At 40.1% G+C, this 21,000-nt stretch overlaps 1 protein-coding gene across 16 annotated transcripts in view; it reads right to left on the bottom strand.

Annotated features, from left to right (window-relative positions):
* The window catches only part of TCF4 (transcription factor 4), a 356,515-nt gene that overhangs the window by 22,660 nt on the left and 312,855 nt on the right, over positions 1–21,000 (bottom strand). For 11 of the 16 annotated variants that reach the window (XM_060121923.1, XM_060121917.1, XM_060121916.1 and 8 more), the window contains 4 exons: positions 13,241–13,308; positions 12,047–12,125; positions 9,367–9,443; positions 6,241–6,444 (listed from right to left, as the gene is read on the bottom strand). In XM_060121923.1, the coding sequence (XP_059977906.1) occupies positions 6,241–6,444; positions 9,367–9,443; positions 12,047–12,125; positions 13,241–13,308 (428 nt within the window). The remainder of the gene's footprint in view (positions 1–6,240; positions 6,445–9,366; positions 9,444–12,046; positions 12,126–13,240; positions 13,309–21,000) is intronic. The other 5 variants (XM_060121919.1, XM_060121922.1, XM_060121930.1 and 2 more) reach the window with 1 other exon arrangement.

The following is a 21,000-nucleotide window of genomic DNA, read 5'->3' as shown; positions in this document are numbered from 1 at the left end:
GCTTAGAAAGGAAGTAGGTGCTCAGCTATACACAGAAATTTATGGAATCAGAATCCCTGAAAACCCAAGAGGAACAAGACTGAGGATGACTAAGCCCCTGTGGTTCACACCTTTGTTGAAGACGGCCACGTAGAAACAGAGTTTTCTGACTTCTGTTACTTGCATTACAACATACCAGTAAATGCTACTCAAAGTATCACATCACGGCCCACTACTCTCTCCTGGGGCCAAATCAGATTGGCAGAACTAAATAGCAACAGGGTGCAGAGAGCCAAGGGGCAACTAAAGAGTTCTCTTGGGTTTCATCAGTTAACAGAACACGTGTAATACCAGTCACAGTTCTGAAATTGCTATGGCGTCGGGTGAGAGAGGAAATTTGTTGCTGCAGTGTAATATTTAGTACAAAGAGTGCTGGTCTCGTTGCTGGCTTGTCTGGTTTCTAATCCTAGCTCGGCCATTAACCAGAGAGTATCCATACCTGGGTCACTTCCCCCTTCTGGGCCTCAGTCCTCAGCAGTAAAATAAAAGCAACGGGCTAAATGACTTCTGCGGTGCTTTCAACATCTAAAATTCAATGGTCCTAATTCCTAAGAACTATAAAAGCAGAACTCATTTGTTTATCCTCTGAAATCCTAAGTGGTCAAAGCTCTCCTATATTTAGTGTCACTGAAATAAAAAGGTGCTTCTTCACCTAATGACTGACCTTCTAATGAATTCTTTGTAATCCAAAGTCACACTAAAAATGATACTGAAAAGAGGGAAAGTGGGCTAAGACTGGCTTATACCAGTGGTTTCTAAAACATCGTCACCTAGGAGTCTAGTAAGAGGCTTCAGGTGATGCTGTGGAGAACAGGTGTGGGTGGTGTGTTTCACAGGGCTCCTCCACCCCTAGGTCATCTAGGGCAACTAGATCGTTAGGAGACCACTACTCCTACCAAGTGACAATCTGATCCTTCCCTCCCGGATACCAGAGCTGGGCCCTGCTCTCCTATGAGTCTTACCACACTGCCGCAGCAATTTTTTTAAAAATATATACCGTATCCTACGAGACTGTGAACCCCTTGAGAGCAGAAACCACAACTTAGCATAGAGCTCAGCATTTGGTAATGACTTGGTAAATGTTTTTGAAAAGAATAGATGGGCTTTAAGCAAAAAGGCTCTGGGAACCACACTAATATTATATATTAATAGTATAGAAGCTTTTCAGCTAAAATGATCCCACCATTGCTGACTCTACTGACGAGTAATCAAGAGTAGGAACAGGGCTTCCCTGGTGGCGCAGTGGTTGAGAGTCCGCCTGCCGATGCAGGGGACGCGGGTTCGTGCCCCGGTCCGGGAAGATCCCACATGCCACGGAGCGGCTGGGCCCGTGAGCCATGGCCGCTGAGCCTGCGCGTCTGGAGCCTGTGCTCCGCAACGGGAGAGGTCACAACAGTGAGAGGCCCACGTACCGCAAAAAAAAAAAAAAAAAAAAGCAGGAACAGAATCACATGAAGGTATCGGGTTGGCCAAAAAGTTTGTTCCAGTTTGTCCATGAGACAGTATGGGAAACCCGAATGAAGTTTTTGGCCAACCCAATATTTTTACTTTTTTTTTTTTTTTTGCGGTAGGCGGGCCTCTCACTGTTGTGGCCTCTCCCATTGCGGAGCACAGGCTCCGGACGCGCAGGCTCAGCGGCCATGGCTCACGGGCCCAGCCGCTCCACGGTGTGTGGGATCTTCCCGGACCGCGCGAACGAACCCGCGTCCCCTGCATCGGCAGGCGGACTCTCAACCACTGCGCCACCACTGCGCCACCAGGGAAGCCCCCACTATTTCTTTAATCTCCCACATTCCGAAATTTCTGCTTGGATTCCATTAGAAAACTGGGAGGCTAAGGTAAGAAAAACATCTTAATGTTTTATAATTAACTACTCCAACCACCTAGCAAGGAGCACTCACCACACCTCTTGCCACTTAGCACAGACATGTTGATTTAAGAATAAGCGTTTAGACAAGGTGGGATTTAATCCAGCATACTACCATACTGGAGGAAAGTTCTTTACCTTTCCATGTGGGTAGGGAGCTGCTTTGGGAAACTGGCCATAAGACACCTAGAAACTTCTCTCTTGTCGACCAACATTTGTTAAGATTTGAAAATCATGAGTTCTAACCACCTGAAATTAGCTCTTAAAAGGTATAACTATAGATCCTGTCTGAGGAGTGCTCATGATGGTAAGACAGAGCATGGAATTCACAAAGTCCCCTGAGTTTAAATCTAGCTTCCGGACTTGATATTGACCACTCAAACCTTCTAAGGCTCATCTGACCAACACCTAAAATGGAAAGCATTACCATCCTCACTGGGCTCTTGTGAAGATGGCCTGAGATAAGGTATATGGAGCTCCTAGCTGAAGGGCTGGCCACTTGTCAGGCACTCAGAAAATACTGAGTTTCCTTTCTTCCCTTTTGACTGACGATTTATCTACTGGGAGGGAAACAAAATGTAACACATGGTACTCAAGGAATTGACAATCTAGTTGGTAAGACAAAAGTCAGACCTTCCAAAGATATATAGCTTTGCCTAAGTGGGTAAAATAAATATCTAGCCAATGGTATGATTCATAGCACTGTGAGAGTAGAAAAGAAAAAGACTCTCACAGGTGGAGGTGGCAAGGAAAGGCTTCCTGGAAGAGACAGAATTTGAGTGAGAGTTTTGAGAATGGGTGGGAATGAGATGGGCTAAGAGCAGTAGATAGAACAGGACAAGCCAGATAGACGCAAAAGACGTACCTAGTGAGAATGCACAGCGCAAATGCTGGTAATATGCAGAGGTTGGTCTTGCTGGCAAAGTTTCTGCATTGGAAGAGCTAAGCACAAGGCTTTTGGTAGACAGTGATGGGCTTAATAAGCTAGGCTAAGAAATATGTAGATAATGGAAAGCCGGTGAAGGTTTCTGAGCAGGAAAGAGCATGGACAAATAGTATCACCTAGAAAGCCCACAAGAATCAACATTCGCTCGAGTGCTATGAGCCATGCTGCTGTGAAAAAAAAAAAAAATCCCTTTCATTATACTAATACTTAGTCATTCACTGAAGACCTACTTCAGAACTCCAAGGAAAACATTTTATGAATCAAAAGCTAAGTACAATATGTTAGCAATTAAATGAGATAACATAATGGCCCAGGCAGAACCACGGTTCTCCCCACCACGATTGCAAGCTGCTGCAGAAAGAAATGCTTCTATCATCTTCCAAGTGATCAAGCCATTTCGTTTTGATTTTGGAAGGCAGGGAGAGAGGAAACGAGGAGAGACGGAGGTCAAGAGAATTCAAAGCTATCTGTTCTTTAATCAGAAGGAATTATTAAGGAGAGTTATAAAGGAGATTGGCTCAAAACAAAACCAGCCCTGGGATGGGTGTTAAGTTACTGCAACTCGCTTACACTCCAGAACAACAACTGAAGGTGTGTAGCTGGGAATGAAACTCCCACCAGCACTGGTCCGACGTTTCCAGTGTGTACCTCCCACTGCTACTTTATTTACTGCAGCTGGCCAACGTTTTATGGCCTGTTTCATGTATTAAAATTCAAATGTGGAAAACATTACCAGTATCCTCCTTGAATTTTTTTTGTTGTTGCTGGGGGGAGGAAGGGGGGTGGGTTTTTCCCTTCCCCTTCAGCTTCCTTTTTATTGTGGAATGTATCAAATGGTCAAAGGCTAACTTCAGACTGACTAAATTCAAAAACTATTTCCTTTGTTCTGATGTTTTTGTTTGAAAAGTCATACCAGTTTGCGCAAGGCAAGAAATGAGGATCCGATCTCTTGTGCACACGTTGGGGTTTCGGGCTGAGGAGCTCAGATGCGCTGGGCGCCCTGAATGTTTTTGAGAAAACAGGAGAAAGACTGCTAGGCCTCCGTCGGCTTCAAAGGGCAGCAGGTTGTCCTGCCATGGCTTTGGAGTTACTCTGTGATCTGGTTGGCTCGGCCGTCACCCTTGACTGCATTAGAAATGTCTTCAGGAGAGTGAGTGGGCACTTTTCCTCATCAGCAAAACTAGCAGTTTTATTGCTTCGGCATCGTTTCTTCCAAAATAATTAAAGACGTTGCTGTGTAATATGGGCTGATGATTTCCCCTTTTCTATTGCTCTGTTCATTCTCTCCCCTCCCCCTCCATCTGGGTCAGTCCCACTTGCCATCTCCAAAGATGAGTCTAGTCTCTTCCTCCTATCCCACCTCTGAATCAAACTCAAAGAGGAGGCAATTCAAAGGTCAACTAAAAGGTTCCAGAAAACATCTCTGTATAGTTTATTATTTTAAAGAACCACTTAACCTACATCTGGTATTTAAGAGCAAACTTTACATATTTATGGAAAAAAAAAAAACCTGTCTCTGAAGCAACGTCCTGGGTGCACGTTGCATCCGTTTAACATATGCAAAACGAACACAGCTACAGAAATTAAAGTATTTTTCTCTTGATTGAGAGCAGATATACAGAAATGGTTGTAAGTCACAGATCTGGCTTTTAATAAAGCCAGATTTCTTAATTAAAAGCAGTATTGTTTAAACATTGTAGTTAAAAAAAAAGCTGTACAAACTGAAATCTCATATTATATGCATCCCAAGCGTATTTAGCACATTACCTGAGGCCAAGCTAAATTAAAATCTAGATTTTCCTTTTGTAAACTCTTAGCAACTGCCATGAATAGACAAACAATTTTTACTCAATGAGGAATTTTTAGGGTAGAGTCTACGAAAAGCGAAAAAGGAAAAAAAAAAAAAAGATTTAGCTTTGGCATTCAAAAATACCTTTCCACGTTTTAGAAGTGAGTTCACTGCTTCTATTTATAAACCAGTATTTTTGGTTTCAAATTGGTTGCAGGTTTCCATAACATACCGCTCAGGATGGGACTCTTAATCTTTTCTTAAGAGAAATGCAAAGGAGGGCAGAAGAATACTTCTGAACGAGAAAAGAACTTAAAGAGCCTCACAATAACCTGCACTTCTTTTGCATTCTCCTTTTGGAATCATCTTTAAGTAAGAGATGCTCTAGTGATAATGGAAAATAGACCTTCATACGTGCAACTTTCTGAGAGCCTGTAAGGCACGAAACAGGACACTAAGGTGTCCTCTGGTCAGGAGTTGGTAAAGAGCAGAATTACACAGAATCACTAGTAATATGAAATTCCCCACCCATATGGTCACTTCATTCATTGTCATCACTTAACATTTTGTTAGGGGGATTTGCTGAATCTTTGTAATCATCCAAGAAAGAATGCACTACCAAGTCCTTTCCAAAAGTAAGCGGCAAAATTGAAATTTCAATTGTAATGTGGACAAATCTGCTTAATTAGTATTCAAATAAACACATTCATAAATAGGTAGTGGTAAAACTACGACATACTGAAATTACATGGTGCCACATCATCTATTTAGACAGACACACCATATATTTCTACCTCCCACAGCATACTCAGAAGCAAAAGACATTGATGTGGCTTATTTAATAATAATTTAAAAAATCCTACCTATTCACATGTGAAATGCCAGCAACGTAACATGAACATTGGGATCTTTAGCTGAAGTCCCCAAACTGAAGATCTGAACACACCAGCAATGACCCAGCAATGATCTCCTAGGCTTATACTTAAGTGAAATGAAAACATATGTCCACACAGAAACTAGTACATGAATGCTCACAGGAGCTTTATTCCTAATAGCCGAAGACTGGAAGTAACCCAAATATCCATCACCTGATGAATGGATATTTAACGTATAGCTATACAATGGAATCTTTTGGGGAATAAAAATGAATGATGCTCTGATAAATGATAAAACATATATAAACCCTGAAAACATTATGCTAAGTGAAATAAGTCAGTCAGAAAAGACCACCACATACTGTGGGATTCCATTTATAGGAAATATCTAGACAAGGCAAATCTATAGAGACAGAAAGTAGGTTAGTAGTTGCCAGGGGCTAGGGGGAGGGAAGGATGGAGAGTGACTGCTAACGGGCATGTGGATTTCTTTTCTTTTTGTAGGGGTCAAAAATGTTCTAAAATTAGACTCTGGTGCTGATGGCATAACCCTGAGAATATATGTAGAACACAGTACACTGTAAAAGTGAAAGGGGTGAATTGTAGGTTAAATAAATTACATCTCAATAAAGCTGTTTACAAAAGAAAAAACTGCAGCAGTAGTATTTGTACTAGAAATTCTAATTCTATAAGATAACTAGAGTCCCTAAATTTAGTCACTTACCATGAGTGAATGTCTGTTGGCAGAAAGAAGACCGGTTCCATACCCTGAGGCCAGACCACCCATTGCTCCATTATGAGCCGGTCCAATGATTCCGTGCATGTCCCCATGACCACCAGGCATGGCTGTGGACGGGCCCACGGCATGATTCCGGAGAACATGAATAGCATCGTCCAGTCTTTCTAAACGATCTTCAATTCGGCTTTGCTGTTGGTTAATAAATGATGTGAAATTTGATTTAGTTCGAAATTCGTGTGTAGGTTATATAAATAAAACCTGAGTTGACACGAATCACACTTTGGGTCTCTGAATATATGTTTCCAGTAAAGTTTATTTCCTTAAAATTATAATAAAAATAAATAGTGACCTTCCTAGAAAACTGGTGAAAATTGTTAATGCTATAATTATAGTGTAATTCTTTGTGAACAAATTCAGTAATTCTTCCAGGACATTGTTAGTACACATGCTACACTATATTGCATAACTTTGAAAGAGAATTTAGATGTACTTCAGAAAAGAAAAAACATTTATTGAGTTTAAGGAACGTTCTGGCAGGCAATTGTTAAAGATTTCAAAAAGTTAACAATGGAAAGGTGACCTTTTTATAGTTTCCCAATTAAATTATCTTCTTAAGGGCATATCTCCTGGGTTTCCTCTGTGCCATATGATATAGTGTTATGTATCAAGTCAGGGACAGGTAAATGCGTACAGACTGTAATTTCTTATCAAGTACTAACAATTTTTACTGTGTTTCTTGCTTTCTAGCTACCATCACCAGCTTGTGTGTGTGTGTGTGTGTGTGTGTGTGTGTGTGTGTGTGTGTGTGTGTGTGTGTGTGTGTGTGTGTGTGTGTGTGTGTAAAGGGAACTGGAGCCTCAAAACGGTTAAAGAAAAACATCGCAAAAATTCTGTCAACCAAAGTGGTAGGAGATTTCAAGACTGAAGAATCATAAAGACTTGAATGAATTGTTCACCAGGGGCTTCTAATTGATTTCAAAGCCCTTACTATAGTAGAGAATTCACTACCTTATAAAATGAAAAACCAGCTGATCTTTTTTTCACCCCAGCCATTAGGATCCTAGTTTTCCACAACTGGATACAGCCTATATGGATGGTTTTTGGTGAAGAAATTGGACATGGAAATGTGTATTCATTTTTTTCAGTGTGATCCATAATGATATCAAACAAACATCTCCAGGGTGCACTTTAAAATACACCGTCTCACTGGATCCTCACTCTACATGTGTAAGCAAGCAGTGAAGACATTATTATCCCTTCCTTATAGACGTGCAAATGAGGCTCAAAGAAATTAAGTGAATTAATTATTCAATGTCACACCGCCAGGAAATGGTAAAGTCAGGGTTACGATCTAAGTCTTCAAATCTAGTGCCTCTTTGTACCGGATCATGCTACAATCCACTTTGATTTCCAACGGGCTGTGCAAACAGATACACCAGCTCTCCCGCATGAGAAAAACAATTTCTAATTATTCCCTACTAACAGAAAGAACGTGTGTCTAATACAGTCAGTCTAGGGTACAGAGCCTTCTGATTTGGTGGGCTTTAGTGTTAAGGGGCCTCCTTTAAACTCCTAGCTCTGCTGCTTATGTGACCTTGGAAAAGTGACTAAACTTCTTTGAGTCTATACTTCTTAATTTATAAAAATAGGAATGATGATATACACTTCCAAGTGTAAGCGTGAGCATGAAAAGAAATAATACACGTGCCTATCATCCTTTCCGGCTCACAGCTTTTGGGTGGAGAGCAGTTTCTGCTTGGGAATCCCCTCTTGAGTGTTCAGAATTCGAAGAGAATTAAAGCTGCCGTTCACAACTATAAACCTAGTCTTTACAGCCCTAGAGTTGGAAAAACACCAGTTTTGATCGATGGGTCCCAGAGACTGACTAATGGAAGGAAACACTTAAAAGAACGATGGCCTGAAGGTTCATGGGGCTTATGTAGGCAGTGCTTACACTGTCTCAGTCTGTGGTCACCTTATTGGCTAAAATGTGGAGGTGGCCGATTTACACACGACGGCATGGAAAAGCACAGTGAAGGGGAAATCCACCTTTGTATCTGCATTTTTAGATTTTCCTTAAGTTGTTAGCCAAAAGGGAGAAAGGAAACCCTGAACGGCTGACAAGACAACATAAAGATAGATAGATAGATAGATACATAGATCTATGCCTACTTCCATGTTCCATCTCAAAATATGCAGAGAAAAAGGGAAACTCAACCTTGAAGAACAGCTCCTTGCTGCTACCCCTCCCCATCTGACTCATATACAGACCAGACAGTGCACAGAGCAGTGTTGCTTCATGCATGTTTCCAGCCCCTTCCACCTAGAGCTGAGGGTCAAACACTGAATCATCATGTGATTATTTATAATATTAATTACACCAAGGGAAAATTTTCAGCTATTCCCTACAAGAGAGATTTAATGAAATTACTAGATTTCCGCGAGAATCAAAGTGAATGAGGAAATAAGCAGTAGGCTTCTTATTCAGAGGTCAAGAGGAACACGCCTATAAACCTGTTATTCTGGAAAGCAAAGCACAGAGACGTAGACTCTCCAAGTGTTCCAGCTCCACAGCATAGCTGGAACTCCAGCACTCTCATGTCAGGAGAGGCATCTAATCACTGATGCACATCTTCCTCTCAAGGGGAGGAGGCCAGGATCCTTCCAAGATTCTTAATCTCTTACCTGGTTCTAGATATTTAGAGCCCTGAGGCTTCCACTGTAGTAGTATCTGGGTTACAATCTATAAACAGGAACAAGCACCGTCTAATAACTCTGGCTCTAACCAAACGCGTGGGCTTACCTGACGTGAAAATAAGAACCTTGGAGAGTGAACTCAATGGTAAAGGAGACACATGGCCTGAGAATGGTCAGAGTGGGGACTTCCCTGGCGGTCCAGTGGTTAAGACTTCACCTTCCAATGAAGGGGGTGTGGGTTCAATCCCTGGCCGGGGAGCTAAGATCCCACATGCCTTGTGGCCAAAAAACCAAAACGTAAAACAGAAGCAATATTGTAACAAATTCAATGAAGACTTTAAAAATGGTCCACATCAAAAATAATCTTAAAAAAAAAAAGAAAGGCCAGAGTGAAGATGTGCAGATGAAACTTACCAAAGAGTGTAAGGGTCCTTCATAATTAGGAGATGATGAAGCCTGTCCTCCATTTCTAGACCAAACAGCTGTACCTGCTGATATGAAAATGGGAATTACAATGAGATCCGTATAATCTTAAAAATAATCTTACCAACATTTTAAACAGTTCTTGTAAAAATTAGCAATATTGATTTCTACTTGGACAACAGGGAAATACACGTAAACTTCCCATACAAGAATTTGGGGGCGAGGAAAACATTTTAAATGTAAAACATGTAGACTGTACGTGGACTCAGAATTCTCTCAGGCTTCCTCCTAAAAGGGAACACTTCAGTGATTCTGAATTTTAGCTAGAGAAATGTCCCTTTGATAGAAAACTATCATACACAGTCAAGGTACTTCTAAGAGTGCAAAGAGGGGCTTTCATTACACCCTCATGCAAAGCCAGTTTGTTAAACCAAAATTCTCTCACCAATGAAAAGCAGCTCTGCTACTTGTTTTTTAAATGATCTTTAAGAAAGGATAAGCCTTCAGAAACTTTTCAAGGAAATAAGATTAGCTGGCAGTGATCCACTAAACCAGAACTTTAAACACTCAATATAACAACATTAAGTAATTTCTTCCTAAGAAAACACGTTTTTAATGATCCACTATACTTAAAGAAAGATTCCTGCTATAATAAATATAACATGTCTAACCTACCACTTTCAAAATAAAAACCACTTTTAAATTTAAAATAATACATACTCCATGTAGAAAACTTAGAAAATAAAAAAATTCAAGAAAGGGGAAAAAAATCTATGATCTCACTGAAATCTCCTGCTCCGACACTGTTAGCACTTTAAAACTCCACTCTTCCTGCCATTTCTGGGTGTGCATGTGTATGTATTTTTATGCTAAATAAAAATAGAATATTTCGTTCAATTACTTTTAGTGACAGAATCTGGACAGAGCGATTGGTGTGAAAATAGCAGTCTATCCCCATATTTATATCTTCATAAAGTTCTTTCTTCCTAACATGTGCTCTTCCAGGATGGATTACCAGCACCCCAAAAGTGGCCTTGTTTCAGTGTCTTCCACATAAAGCATGCTCCTCGGTTTGGGGGATTTGTGGCGTTTTCTGGAATGATTTGTTCCCCGTAACTTTCCCCTCCCATCCTTAATCTGGAAGTGGAGTGACAGAGTGGTGAGCCCTGGATTCCAGCCTGAGCTCTGATATTGCTACTGATGGATCCTCAGCACATCCCATACTCTTTCTGGGCCTTTGTATGTCCATCTGTAAATCAGAACATTCAACTCAAACAGCTGTTCTCAAACTTTATTAGGTTCTAGAATATTCTTTTTTCCAAATTATAAAATGGATGAAATCTGAGCTGCTTTGTTTGAAATGGGGAACTTGGGAGTTCTCCCTGTCCAGACTCCCTCATCCCTGGCCTCACTGGGCTCCGTGTTGTCTCAAGCCTTCTCTGGCTCTGGACATTGACACCTGTGATCATTTTCCAGAGCCTAACAATATGGTACTGAGCCGGAAGTGTACAACAATTCTGAACCTGACTTTTCTGTCATGGGGAGTATTTCCTTGCTGCTCCATTATCTTCTATGTCATCTCTGGCTCTTCCCGGTTTCAACATTAGCTCTCTGGAGATATGAACTAAAAGGTCCAAGCTATTTCCCTCTCTATTCTGTGACAATGGAGGTGTCAATGGAGGCTTGGTGTCAATGGAGGTCAATGGTGGCTTGGAGTGTCAATGGAGGCTTGGAAAAGGCTGATATGAAGTCTCACCTAAGCCACTCTGAAAGCTTTGTGGCCATCTGAAACCTCCCACTCTTTACCAGGGAACCCACGTTATGAGGGGCCATGTGAGCGCCGCATGCAGGGAATAATACAGAGATGGAGGTGGCGGCATTCAGGCAAGTGACTCCAGTCTAAATTACAGTAAGGTCAGGTTTCAATCAGGTACAGATGTGATTTCGTGTTTTTTTGTTTGTTTGTTTGTTTTTAAGAAGCCACCTGTCCTCTTTCCCAAGAGAAGAGACATGTACCAGACAAGGCCTTTCTGGAAGCATTTATACTGGAAAGGCAATGCGCCTTTAAAATGGAGCTCCGAAAAGTGCAATGCTTTACTAACACAATTTAACAACTTATAATGTTATTATTTGAAGCCACAGGTCATGTTAATTTGTTCTATTAAATGGCAAAACATTCCCTTTTACTCCACAGCTACATCACAATTTATTTACACAATTATAGTTTTCTTCAAACATTCCAGTAACAAGGACTTTAAAGAGGGAATCTGAAAAGTCTAAAATTTCTGTGGGAAATGATCCTTTTGAACAGTCTATATTTGATGACTACATAATCTATATTCCTATTCATGACGATGTGAACTGGGTTTTCTCATTGAGATGTTTTCTTGGAGGATATTATTCTGTGCAGAGCCAAGAAAAGTTTAAGAAGGAAGTTTCCCACATGCCTGTATTTCTAAAAACATGTAATTTTTAAGAAAAGTTTTGGATGTAAATGACTTCACCATCGTAGGGCAGTCTGTCTCTCCCACCTCTTCCTATTTGTCTGTCCAGAAATGCTCTGTTTTGAGCTTTTGGAGGGAGTGAGTTTCCACCTAGTAGCACAGGAAGTGTAAGGGGGAAACCATTCCATAAACTGACACTCGGATGCAGTGGATTTATGGTACTGTACCTGACAGAGACGGGGGAGAGCCAACAGGAGTTGAAGGGTTTGACGAAAAGCTGTTGTTAGTGTGATCTGGAGAATAGATCTTAAAACAGTGGGGAGAAAAAAAACAAACAAACCCTCATTCATTGGGAATAAATATTCAACAATTTTAAACCACAAAGTGTCAATGCAATTCATTTACAAATTCCAAGGTACACAATGCATTCAGCGATCAACTGTAGTACCAATATTCTAAAATGAAAAACTTAATTGATTTTTCAATAGAAGAGCTATTGAGGTGGTATGAGATAGTGGTAAAAGAACCAGACTGGGGTCAGCCGACTTTAGTTCTTGTCCATTTCCTCCCATGTCCTCCCATGGCTGTGTGGCCATCAACCTACACAGATACTCCAAACCTCCCTTTCCCTCCTCCACACAACAGGAGGTTGGACAGCATCATCTCTAAGATTTTTGTCCAGCCCCTTCTGCATTATGTTTAAGGCATGTGATTCCAAGGCATAAGAATGCTCAGACTGAAGAAAAACTTTTCCTTAGGTCACAATGCTAATATAAGTCAAACTCATCTCTGCCCCCATTGGTAAGGAAAAACCAACTGAAGAGACAAAACGTTAGAGCAAGTCTCCACTTACATTTACAAATGATCACGTTCAGCTTTTGAAGACCGTACCAGGTACACTCCTTCAGACAAGGAAGGGTACCATCTGTCACTAGTGAACATGCAAGGAATGCTGGATTCTAGCCTCTAGGCAGTGGGCGGGCAAAGCGGAGAAGCTGAGTGCCAATTATGTGACAATTTCTCCTGGGTCTCAGTTATGGTCATTTTTCTGAAATGCCTTTTGCAAAGTGTTTTGGAATTACCCCTTGGCAAAGTCAGTCAATCAGTGAGTACCCAAATGACTTCAGAAGAAAATAAGACATCAAGATAGAAAATCTATCCTCTTAAAGGCCCTGAGAATATCCACCAATCCACGATTGAGTACCGGGAAGCAGAGGAGGCAAGATGGAAGACCAGCCATCCGCTGGAATCTTCAGAGTTCTCTCCTCAAGTTTTCCAATGATCATTATGCAAGGAAGCTAGCCTTTCCAAAAATCAAAGCTATTTGCCATCCATTTTCTAAAATTCTAAATGTCCACTTCTGATTAAAGTTCACCCTTCTGCCATGGTACATATGAAGTCCAAAGTCAATATTTCCTCACCGAAGCAAGTGCTTTCCCCAGAGCATCTCCAGTCTGGGAGCTGCCTGCTGCTCCGCTTCCTCTATTTGCTGCAAAAACAAAAGGCAGAATATGAAAAACCAGGCAGTGAGACGCCAAATGATTTTCTATTCCTGGTCCATTTACTCACAATTTAATTGCATTTTTAATGCTAATTACGACACATTAATCTTTAATTAGCATTAATTTGTTTGCTGAGGTAGATGTCAAATATATTCATGTTACATTTTTTTACAGATAAAATACAAACCTGACACCCTGGTTTAAAGATAAAGTGTTTTAGTTGCTATTACATTCCCCCTGGTTGTATATGAGTGGTTGGTGGTGAACAGTAGCAGGTGAGCATATGATGGCCATTGCTAAAAAGTGTGCAGTACTTTCAGGTCCCTGAAATCCTCAGAATTTGCCTTTTCTTTATATTTTATATAGTAAACTAAATTATCTTCATGAATGATTTACATCTGCTTTCAAATTTAAAAAAACCTTTTTTTGGGCTATACAGCAAAATGAGATACTCCTCTCAGAGTTCCACAATGAACAAAATAAAACAAAAAAATCTATAACAGGCCTGCCTCCCTAGGAGGGAAAACATTTTTAATATTTTAAGTAACATATATTCTCCACATATTTTAAGTCTGTGTTCACATTTAAAGAATTTGAACCCTTAGCTACTAAAAGTCAATGTTGTCTCAAATTCTGGAGATAAAGTAAGTCCACATGATGAAGAAGCAATCTCTATTATCTTAAACACTGGTGTTTCTACCTACAAAACAGATGAACAAAGAGTACAGTCAGCCTTCTGTATCCACAGATTCGGCATCCAAGGATTTAACTAACCTCGGATCAAAAATCTTCAGGAAAAAAAAAAATTCCATACAGTTCCAAAAAGCAAAACCTGAATTTGTTGTTAGTGGCAACTATTTACATAGCATTTATATTGTATTAGGTATTATAAATAATCTAGAGATGACTTAAAGTATATGAGAGGATGTGCAAGGGTTATATGCATATACTGCGCCCTTTTATAAAGGGACTTCAGCGTCCTCAGATTTTGGTATCTGTTGGGCGGTCCTGGAACCAATCCGCTGGAAGGATACTGAAGGATGACTGTACTGTTAATAAAGGGATATAGGTTCTGGTATATAATTCGAAGCCAGCTCTTTCTAACAAGTGTCTTTTGGAAGCAATTTGCCTTTATAAAATGGTATAGCCAGTGGTGTCCTTCTTTTACATTTATTAAGGCCTCAGCATAAGCAAATAGATATAATATTTAAATAAAACCTATTAAGCTCCAGGAGAAGATGTTTCTCACTATTTTGTGAAATAAGAAAAGGAAATCTTAAATCAACTGATTAACCCAAGCAAAACTTCATTACACATTTAAAACTTAAGAAAAATTCCCAGCCCCATCCTCAACCCAAGAAAGCAACCCTTCTGGCAAATGTGACATCTTCAGCTTCCAGATCTGTAAAATACAGTCGCGGGATCAGATCGCAAGTGGTCAAATTATCTTCGTCTCTAGCTTATCCTGACCTCTGCTTAGCATAGTTAAATTATGCTTGTTATTTTTACATATTTATATGTTAGGTATGATAGTTCGATAATCTTTTGATGTGTGCTTTATTTGGTTAACAAAACTCACACCCACATTCATTTGTTAATTACTAAAACTGAAAGAAGACTGGTATGTGATAAAAAGAACACAATCACCTTCTGACAAAACAAACCTATTCTTATCACAAATTCATAATAATAAAAATATATTAGTTGCTAGTACTAAGGAATTTATGTATAAGAAAGTTCTTTGAAATGAGGGTCTGACATCATACAATTCAGCTAGTGGAAGGAACTCAGAGATCAAGAGTGCTAAAAATACTTAATATAAGAGATAACTGAAATTATATCTGGTGTGAAAATAAAAATTTCTGCATCAAGGAGTTCTTTTAAAACTTAAGACAATTCTAAAGAGAAAATAATAAAGATTTTGAAAACACAAAGAGCACTAACATTTTTTAGCATGTATTACCATGGTATTTGGGGGCAATTATACGTATATATTTGTTTTTCTTCCCCCCCCCCGAAGCAATATTATCATATATACTTAAAATTAGATTTATCAGTCAAAATAATTTGTGATATCTGCTTGACTAGAAAACAGATCTTCATGAAATGAAAATTCAGAGCCACAATAGAAAAAAATTACATTACCTAACAAAGAAACTAAACTCAAATAGGATAAGATATTGTTATACTTATGGATAAAATTTGCTGCTGTAGTAGCTTTCAAAAGATTAATTCTTTGAACAGCTTTAAAATGAGAATAATAAGTGTTTTAAAATATACTTTCATGAAACCAAAAAGAAAGAATTAAAAAGCAACAAAAATATTTTAGAGACATTTAAAAAATAAAGTATACTCTCAATTTATCCCTTCCTCCCACCCTTCCCTCTCTGGTAACCATAAATTCCTTGTCTAAATCTGTGAGTGTTTCTGTTTTGTAAATAAGTTCATTTGCATCTTTTTTCTTTTTAGATTGGGAGTATGGGATTGACATGTACACCCTGCTATCTTTAAAACAGATAAGCAACAAGGACCTACTGTAAAAAAAAAAAAAAAAAGAATATGCCTAATTCAAAAATAAATTATATAGGGCATAAAAATCATACTTTAGAAGAGATAAGATACAATCCTTACGACCTTTTCATACTACGCCTTTCTAACTAAACTTTCTATTAGCGCCTGTTTTATACAGGGAGATGTTAGAACTCAGGAAGTATAATAGAAAGACAGGATTTAGCGCCTTACATTATGTTGTCATGAAAATGTTTCAGAAAACTACAAAGGCTGCTCATGGAAGCCACTGATAAGAGCAGACTATTTTTTAACATACAGCCAGCCATTCTACCTTGCAACAGCTGGAGAACCACCCCCAGGGCTTAAATTTCAAAGCAGTTTATTGGGACCAGTTTGCCCTTTCACTTGGAATGCCTTTTGTTCTGTTCCAGGAAACACTGGAGAAGACACATTTTCAAGAGTCCCTAAACATGTTCAGCTACATGGGTTCTTCTCCTGAAGATTTCTTTGTAGTTGTGTGCCTGTTATGTGAAAGGGCATGAATAATCAGAAAGTGAATATATATTTAATTCTCAAATAGCAAAATTTCTTCTATACTGAAGAAACGGGTCACGTTTAGCAAACTACACTCCTCATTAAATGTGTGCTCATCAAATCCACTTTCCCACCTTTAACGTAACAGGACTTGATTACTATTCCAGGCCTGAGTTTCTGTCAACTGATATTATCAGAAATTACCAAAATGCCCAGATAACAGAAATAAAGAGAAAAACTATTGCCGCCCTGCTTGGTAAAGACTGGATGGATTTCTCATGTTATTTTAGCTCTTACCAGTTTCTCTAGCTCAAGAGAAAAAAAAAAAAAAATCAAATCTCTAAGTAGAGCTGTAACATAAATATGAATGGAAGATGAGAAGTTATTAAGAGGAACTGTAATTTTGTAGGATTTGACACTGCCAGCCACCCAAGCATTATTCAGATGGCTTGAACACAGGTGCTATTGCTGGCTAGAAGATGGAGCAAAAAGAAGGGTTTAGTCTTTTCAGCTACAGGTGGGACCACCCTCGGTCTCAAACTCCACTTTGGGGAAAATGACAATTTCCGTTAGACATACCCTAATCCAAACATCAGGATAAGTGGTGTCTGGGGATTGACTGCTGTAAACCAGAATTTGGAAGATGTGTTACCCCTTTACTGCACACCCAGAATCCCAGGCTGGGCACATCCTGAAGATATAAAAGGATGAAGAGGTGCAATTCATAGTGCCTTTGTCTGAAAGAAGATGATGGTTTTAAAAACTTAAGTTTTTCTGAACTGTGTCCAAGTGACCCTCATGTTATTAAACTAGTAGAAGCAGCCTAACAATGTCATGAGATTCTCTACAAAGATAACAAAAGAAGGAGCATTTCCAGCCTTCCTACGACCTACAATTTTAGAATAAAAACTTACATCTAGGCTACGACGTACTCATTTTTAGCAGGAGGGATTCCTAGGAATTCAGGGGGGAAGCTGGGCCCCCTGACCATGCGCAGGAAATGGATGAGAAGACTTAAATCAAACTGGTTTATTGTTCTCCGTTGGTGGTCTTTGTAACTAAGATGCCACGACACTGCTGGATAAAATTCCTATTACTCTTAGGCTCTGTGCCTGTTCATCACCCAACTGTATTTGAAGGCTCAAGATTCTTGTAAAAGACGAAGTGAATCTTATGTGACTACTCTCATAATAAAATTACTGTGAAACCAAGTCCTCAAGGGGAAACGGACATAATGTTTCTACTAGAAAAGCCACATACTAAAACGCATCGTGTCATACAAACATGTCATTAGAAGTGAAAGTTGGAAGCCAGATTAATCCATGAACCAGATAGATATTCCAGGGTAATCTTTAGCATATGTTGCATTCAATCAATCTTGGAAGTCTGTTCCTTCAACACTGTTTGGTTTGAGGTTTAAAAACATGGCAAATACCATGCTTTAGAAAAGCAGGCCGGTTAAAGACTAATAAAACAATAACAGTTATTATAACCATTATGCTAGCTCTATGCCCAATTCCCTCTGAGAAGAAGGGAGGGTGTGTAGCCCCAAACCACAAGCACTCACACCCTCTGAATGTATACAAGTGGTATCTCCCAGTGGGTAACTGAAGCGCTCTTGTCCTTGGGTAGTCTAAGGGGATTGTGTTAGTCTCAGGGGATTGAGGTGGGTCTCTCAACCCTTTTGAATAGGAAGGGCTATTGGATAAGGCAGGTAGGAAGGAAATATGCAGACAGTACGTACCTACATGTACCATGTATATGACTACCATCTTCTAGACATCTCTCTCCTCTAGAGTTGGTATCTAATAACTAAGTACATTTCCTCCTCTGTATGCATGCTCACATGCAGAGGCATTATTGGACTGTAGTGATTCTAAAGTACACTGAGCAGCATTACATTGAAAGAGTTTTAGGAATCAAGTTGAAAGGCTCTGATGGTGGTAACTCTTGAAGCCCTCAGACTTAGCTTCTATCCTTAACTGGCTGCCACATCAGGTGAACGACTAAGAATCCACGGTGTGTTCCATGCACTATATTCATGTAATTTCAGGGTGCTAAACAGACCCTTCTAAGTCAGACATGCCTAATGCAACCTCCGGAGTTTGCTGGCAAGGCTTCGCAGAAAAGTAGTGGTCTACATGCCACATGTAAAATATTTTACTGTACGATTCTTTCAAAAATCCATGGATGAATGTGTCATTTTAAAAAAATCCTGTCGATGGGCTTCCCTGGTGGCGCAGTGGTTGAGCGTCCGCCTGCCGATGCAGGGGATACGGGTTCGTGCCCCGGTCCGGGAGGATCTCACATGCCGCGGAGCGGCTGGGCCCGTGAGCCATGGCCGCTGAGCCTGCGCATCCGGAGCCTGTGCTCCGCAACGGGAGAGGCCACAACAGTGAGAGGCCCGCGTACCGCAAAAAGAAAAAAAAAAATCCTGTCGTTAATAAAATCTGAGTCAGCTTTGTCCTTCCAAGCATTTCTCAAAAAATGATATTGGGCATTAAAGGGCAAAAGAAAACAAAACAAGAAGCAACGGCTATCCCTCCAAGTCAGACACAGCCATCCTGAACCTCAGTGAGCATCTTCCATCTTTCAGATGCAGAGGACAGAGCCGGAGGCAAAGGAGCATGTTTCCAGAGAGGTTACCCTCTGATGATTCTGGAGTTTACATCTCACTCCACATGCATTTTGTTGTCCTGTCACTGGTTGAGGACAATCATTGACTGCCAGGAAGACACGGTATAACATGAAACTGAGAGATGGAGCAATGATCTTCCTCTGAACTGAAAAAGCCACTTCCTAAGACATCAACGCCATTTATGAAAAGACTGCATTGCCTTGCAACTTTTCACCAAGAAAACTTGAAAAATGTGATGTCCATGTGTTAGTGCTTGAACCCCATTCTTACGGCATTAGTATTGCTTACAGTCATTTTCTACAGAATCATGTGTGTAATCTCAAACATGTGTCAGGCTATGTGTTCCCTATTTACCAATTATTTAATTAGTTCTGTTTGTTCTTTGAGATACAGGCAATGTAATATTTCTTTATTTCCTGCATTTCAGAATGAGTGAGTATATGCCAAATATTTTCAAAAGTCTACAGATGTATCCTATTAATCCATACTGTTTGTTAGGGAAGTATCACTAACATCAGAAGAGAAATCTTCTCTTCTTGTTACACAGACATACTGCCATCCCTGGCTTCTACCACACTGTGAAAATCGAACTAAAGCCTAGGAGAATTAAAGTGCAAAGAAAAAAATAATAAAGTGCAAAGAACCAGGAGCGACTCGGACCCCGTGCAATATTAAGGTTTACTATCATACTTAAATTCTCCTCTGTATTTTAACTTAAGGAATTTGAGGATGTATTATTTTAGGGATGAACACTCTAGAATGTTCTCCCCTAAAGTAACCCTAAAGTAATAATTGTATGTATGCAAATTAATGAAGATCTGTTCCTCTAGAAAGCTGAATTACCATGTCTACTTATGTCCCGAAATGATTCTGAAGCTTTCTCACATGCTGCTAGTGATTTTGACAAGTACACCCATGATGATGGAGTAATTTATGCAATAAAGTTGTTCCTAAAAAGCATTTTCTGGGTTCCCAAATCGCACACTTTTCCCTTTGAAAATTATAGCTCCTTTATTATTGTCTAGACCCCGCTCCACTTAAACCGGGCCCTTTGGTCTGGATAAAAAGTTAAGTCCATCTTTAAGATGTAGCTGAGCCCATTAGTATGTAGAAGTCACCTATTATTGCCCTAACCAAATGAAGGAGAGTAGATATTCCTGTTCATCTACAAGCCAGTAATGAGCCAATCAGCTTAAATAAAGCAAATTCCATTCCCACTGAGACTTGTCGTGGCTCTGCTGACCACAGCTCGTGGAGGATAATCACACCATCTCATAATATCTCTTTCTCCCCAAGTCCTGACTTCCCTCGTGGCGCAGTGGTTTAGAATCCACCTGCTAATGCAGGGGACATGGGTTCGAGCCCTGGTCCGGGAAGATCCCACATGCCACAGAGCAACTAAGCCCATGCGCCACAACTACTAAGCCCGCGCTCTAGAGTCCATGAGCCACAACTACTGAGCCCGTGTGCCACAACTACTGAAGTCTGCATGCCTGGAGCTCGTGCTCTGCAACAAGAGAAGCCACTGCAACGAGAAGCCCACGCACCACAATGAAGAGTAGCCCTGGCTCACCGCAACTAGAGAAAGCCTGCGTGCAGCAACGAAGACCCAATGCAGCCAAAAAAAAAAGACTGTTTGGCAAATCAGTCAATATAAACTTTTTTTCAAATGGTGCCTAGGTCTACTTTCCTCAACTCAAGCTTTTGCTCTACCTTTGTACCTTCCTAAAAAAAGAAAATTACTCAAACCATAAGTAGACAGGAAATGTGCCTTGTAAGAGGATGAATGACCGGTCATCCTTCTTTATAACTAGACCTCATGACTGCAGAAAGGGGTTTTCCATTTGTCAAACCACATTGAAGTGAAATATGCTTTTCTCACTCTTTCAGTTCTGCACTTCTTTCTTTCTTCTTGTTTTTCGGATCTGCCAAAACTGCATTGATAGCTAACAAAACTTCCCCACTCGACCTCTGCCCGTAGCTCTCCAAGGTCAAA

This window comes from Lagenorhynchus albirostris, chromosome 14, assembly GCF_949774975.1.
Source record: "Lagenorhynchus albirostris chromosome 14, mLagAlb1.1, whole genome shotgun sequence".
In the NCBI taxonomy this organism is placed as follows: domain Eukaryota; kingdom Metazoa; phylum Chordata; class Mammalia; order Artiodactyla; family Delphinidae; genus Lagenorhynchus; species Lagenorhynchus albirostris.
The sequence above is the reverse complement of the archived record's forward strand: the minus strand, read 5'-3'. Positions and strand labels throughout refer to the sequence as shown.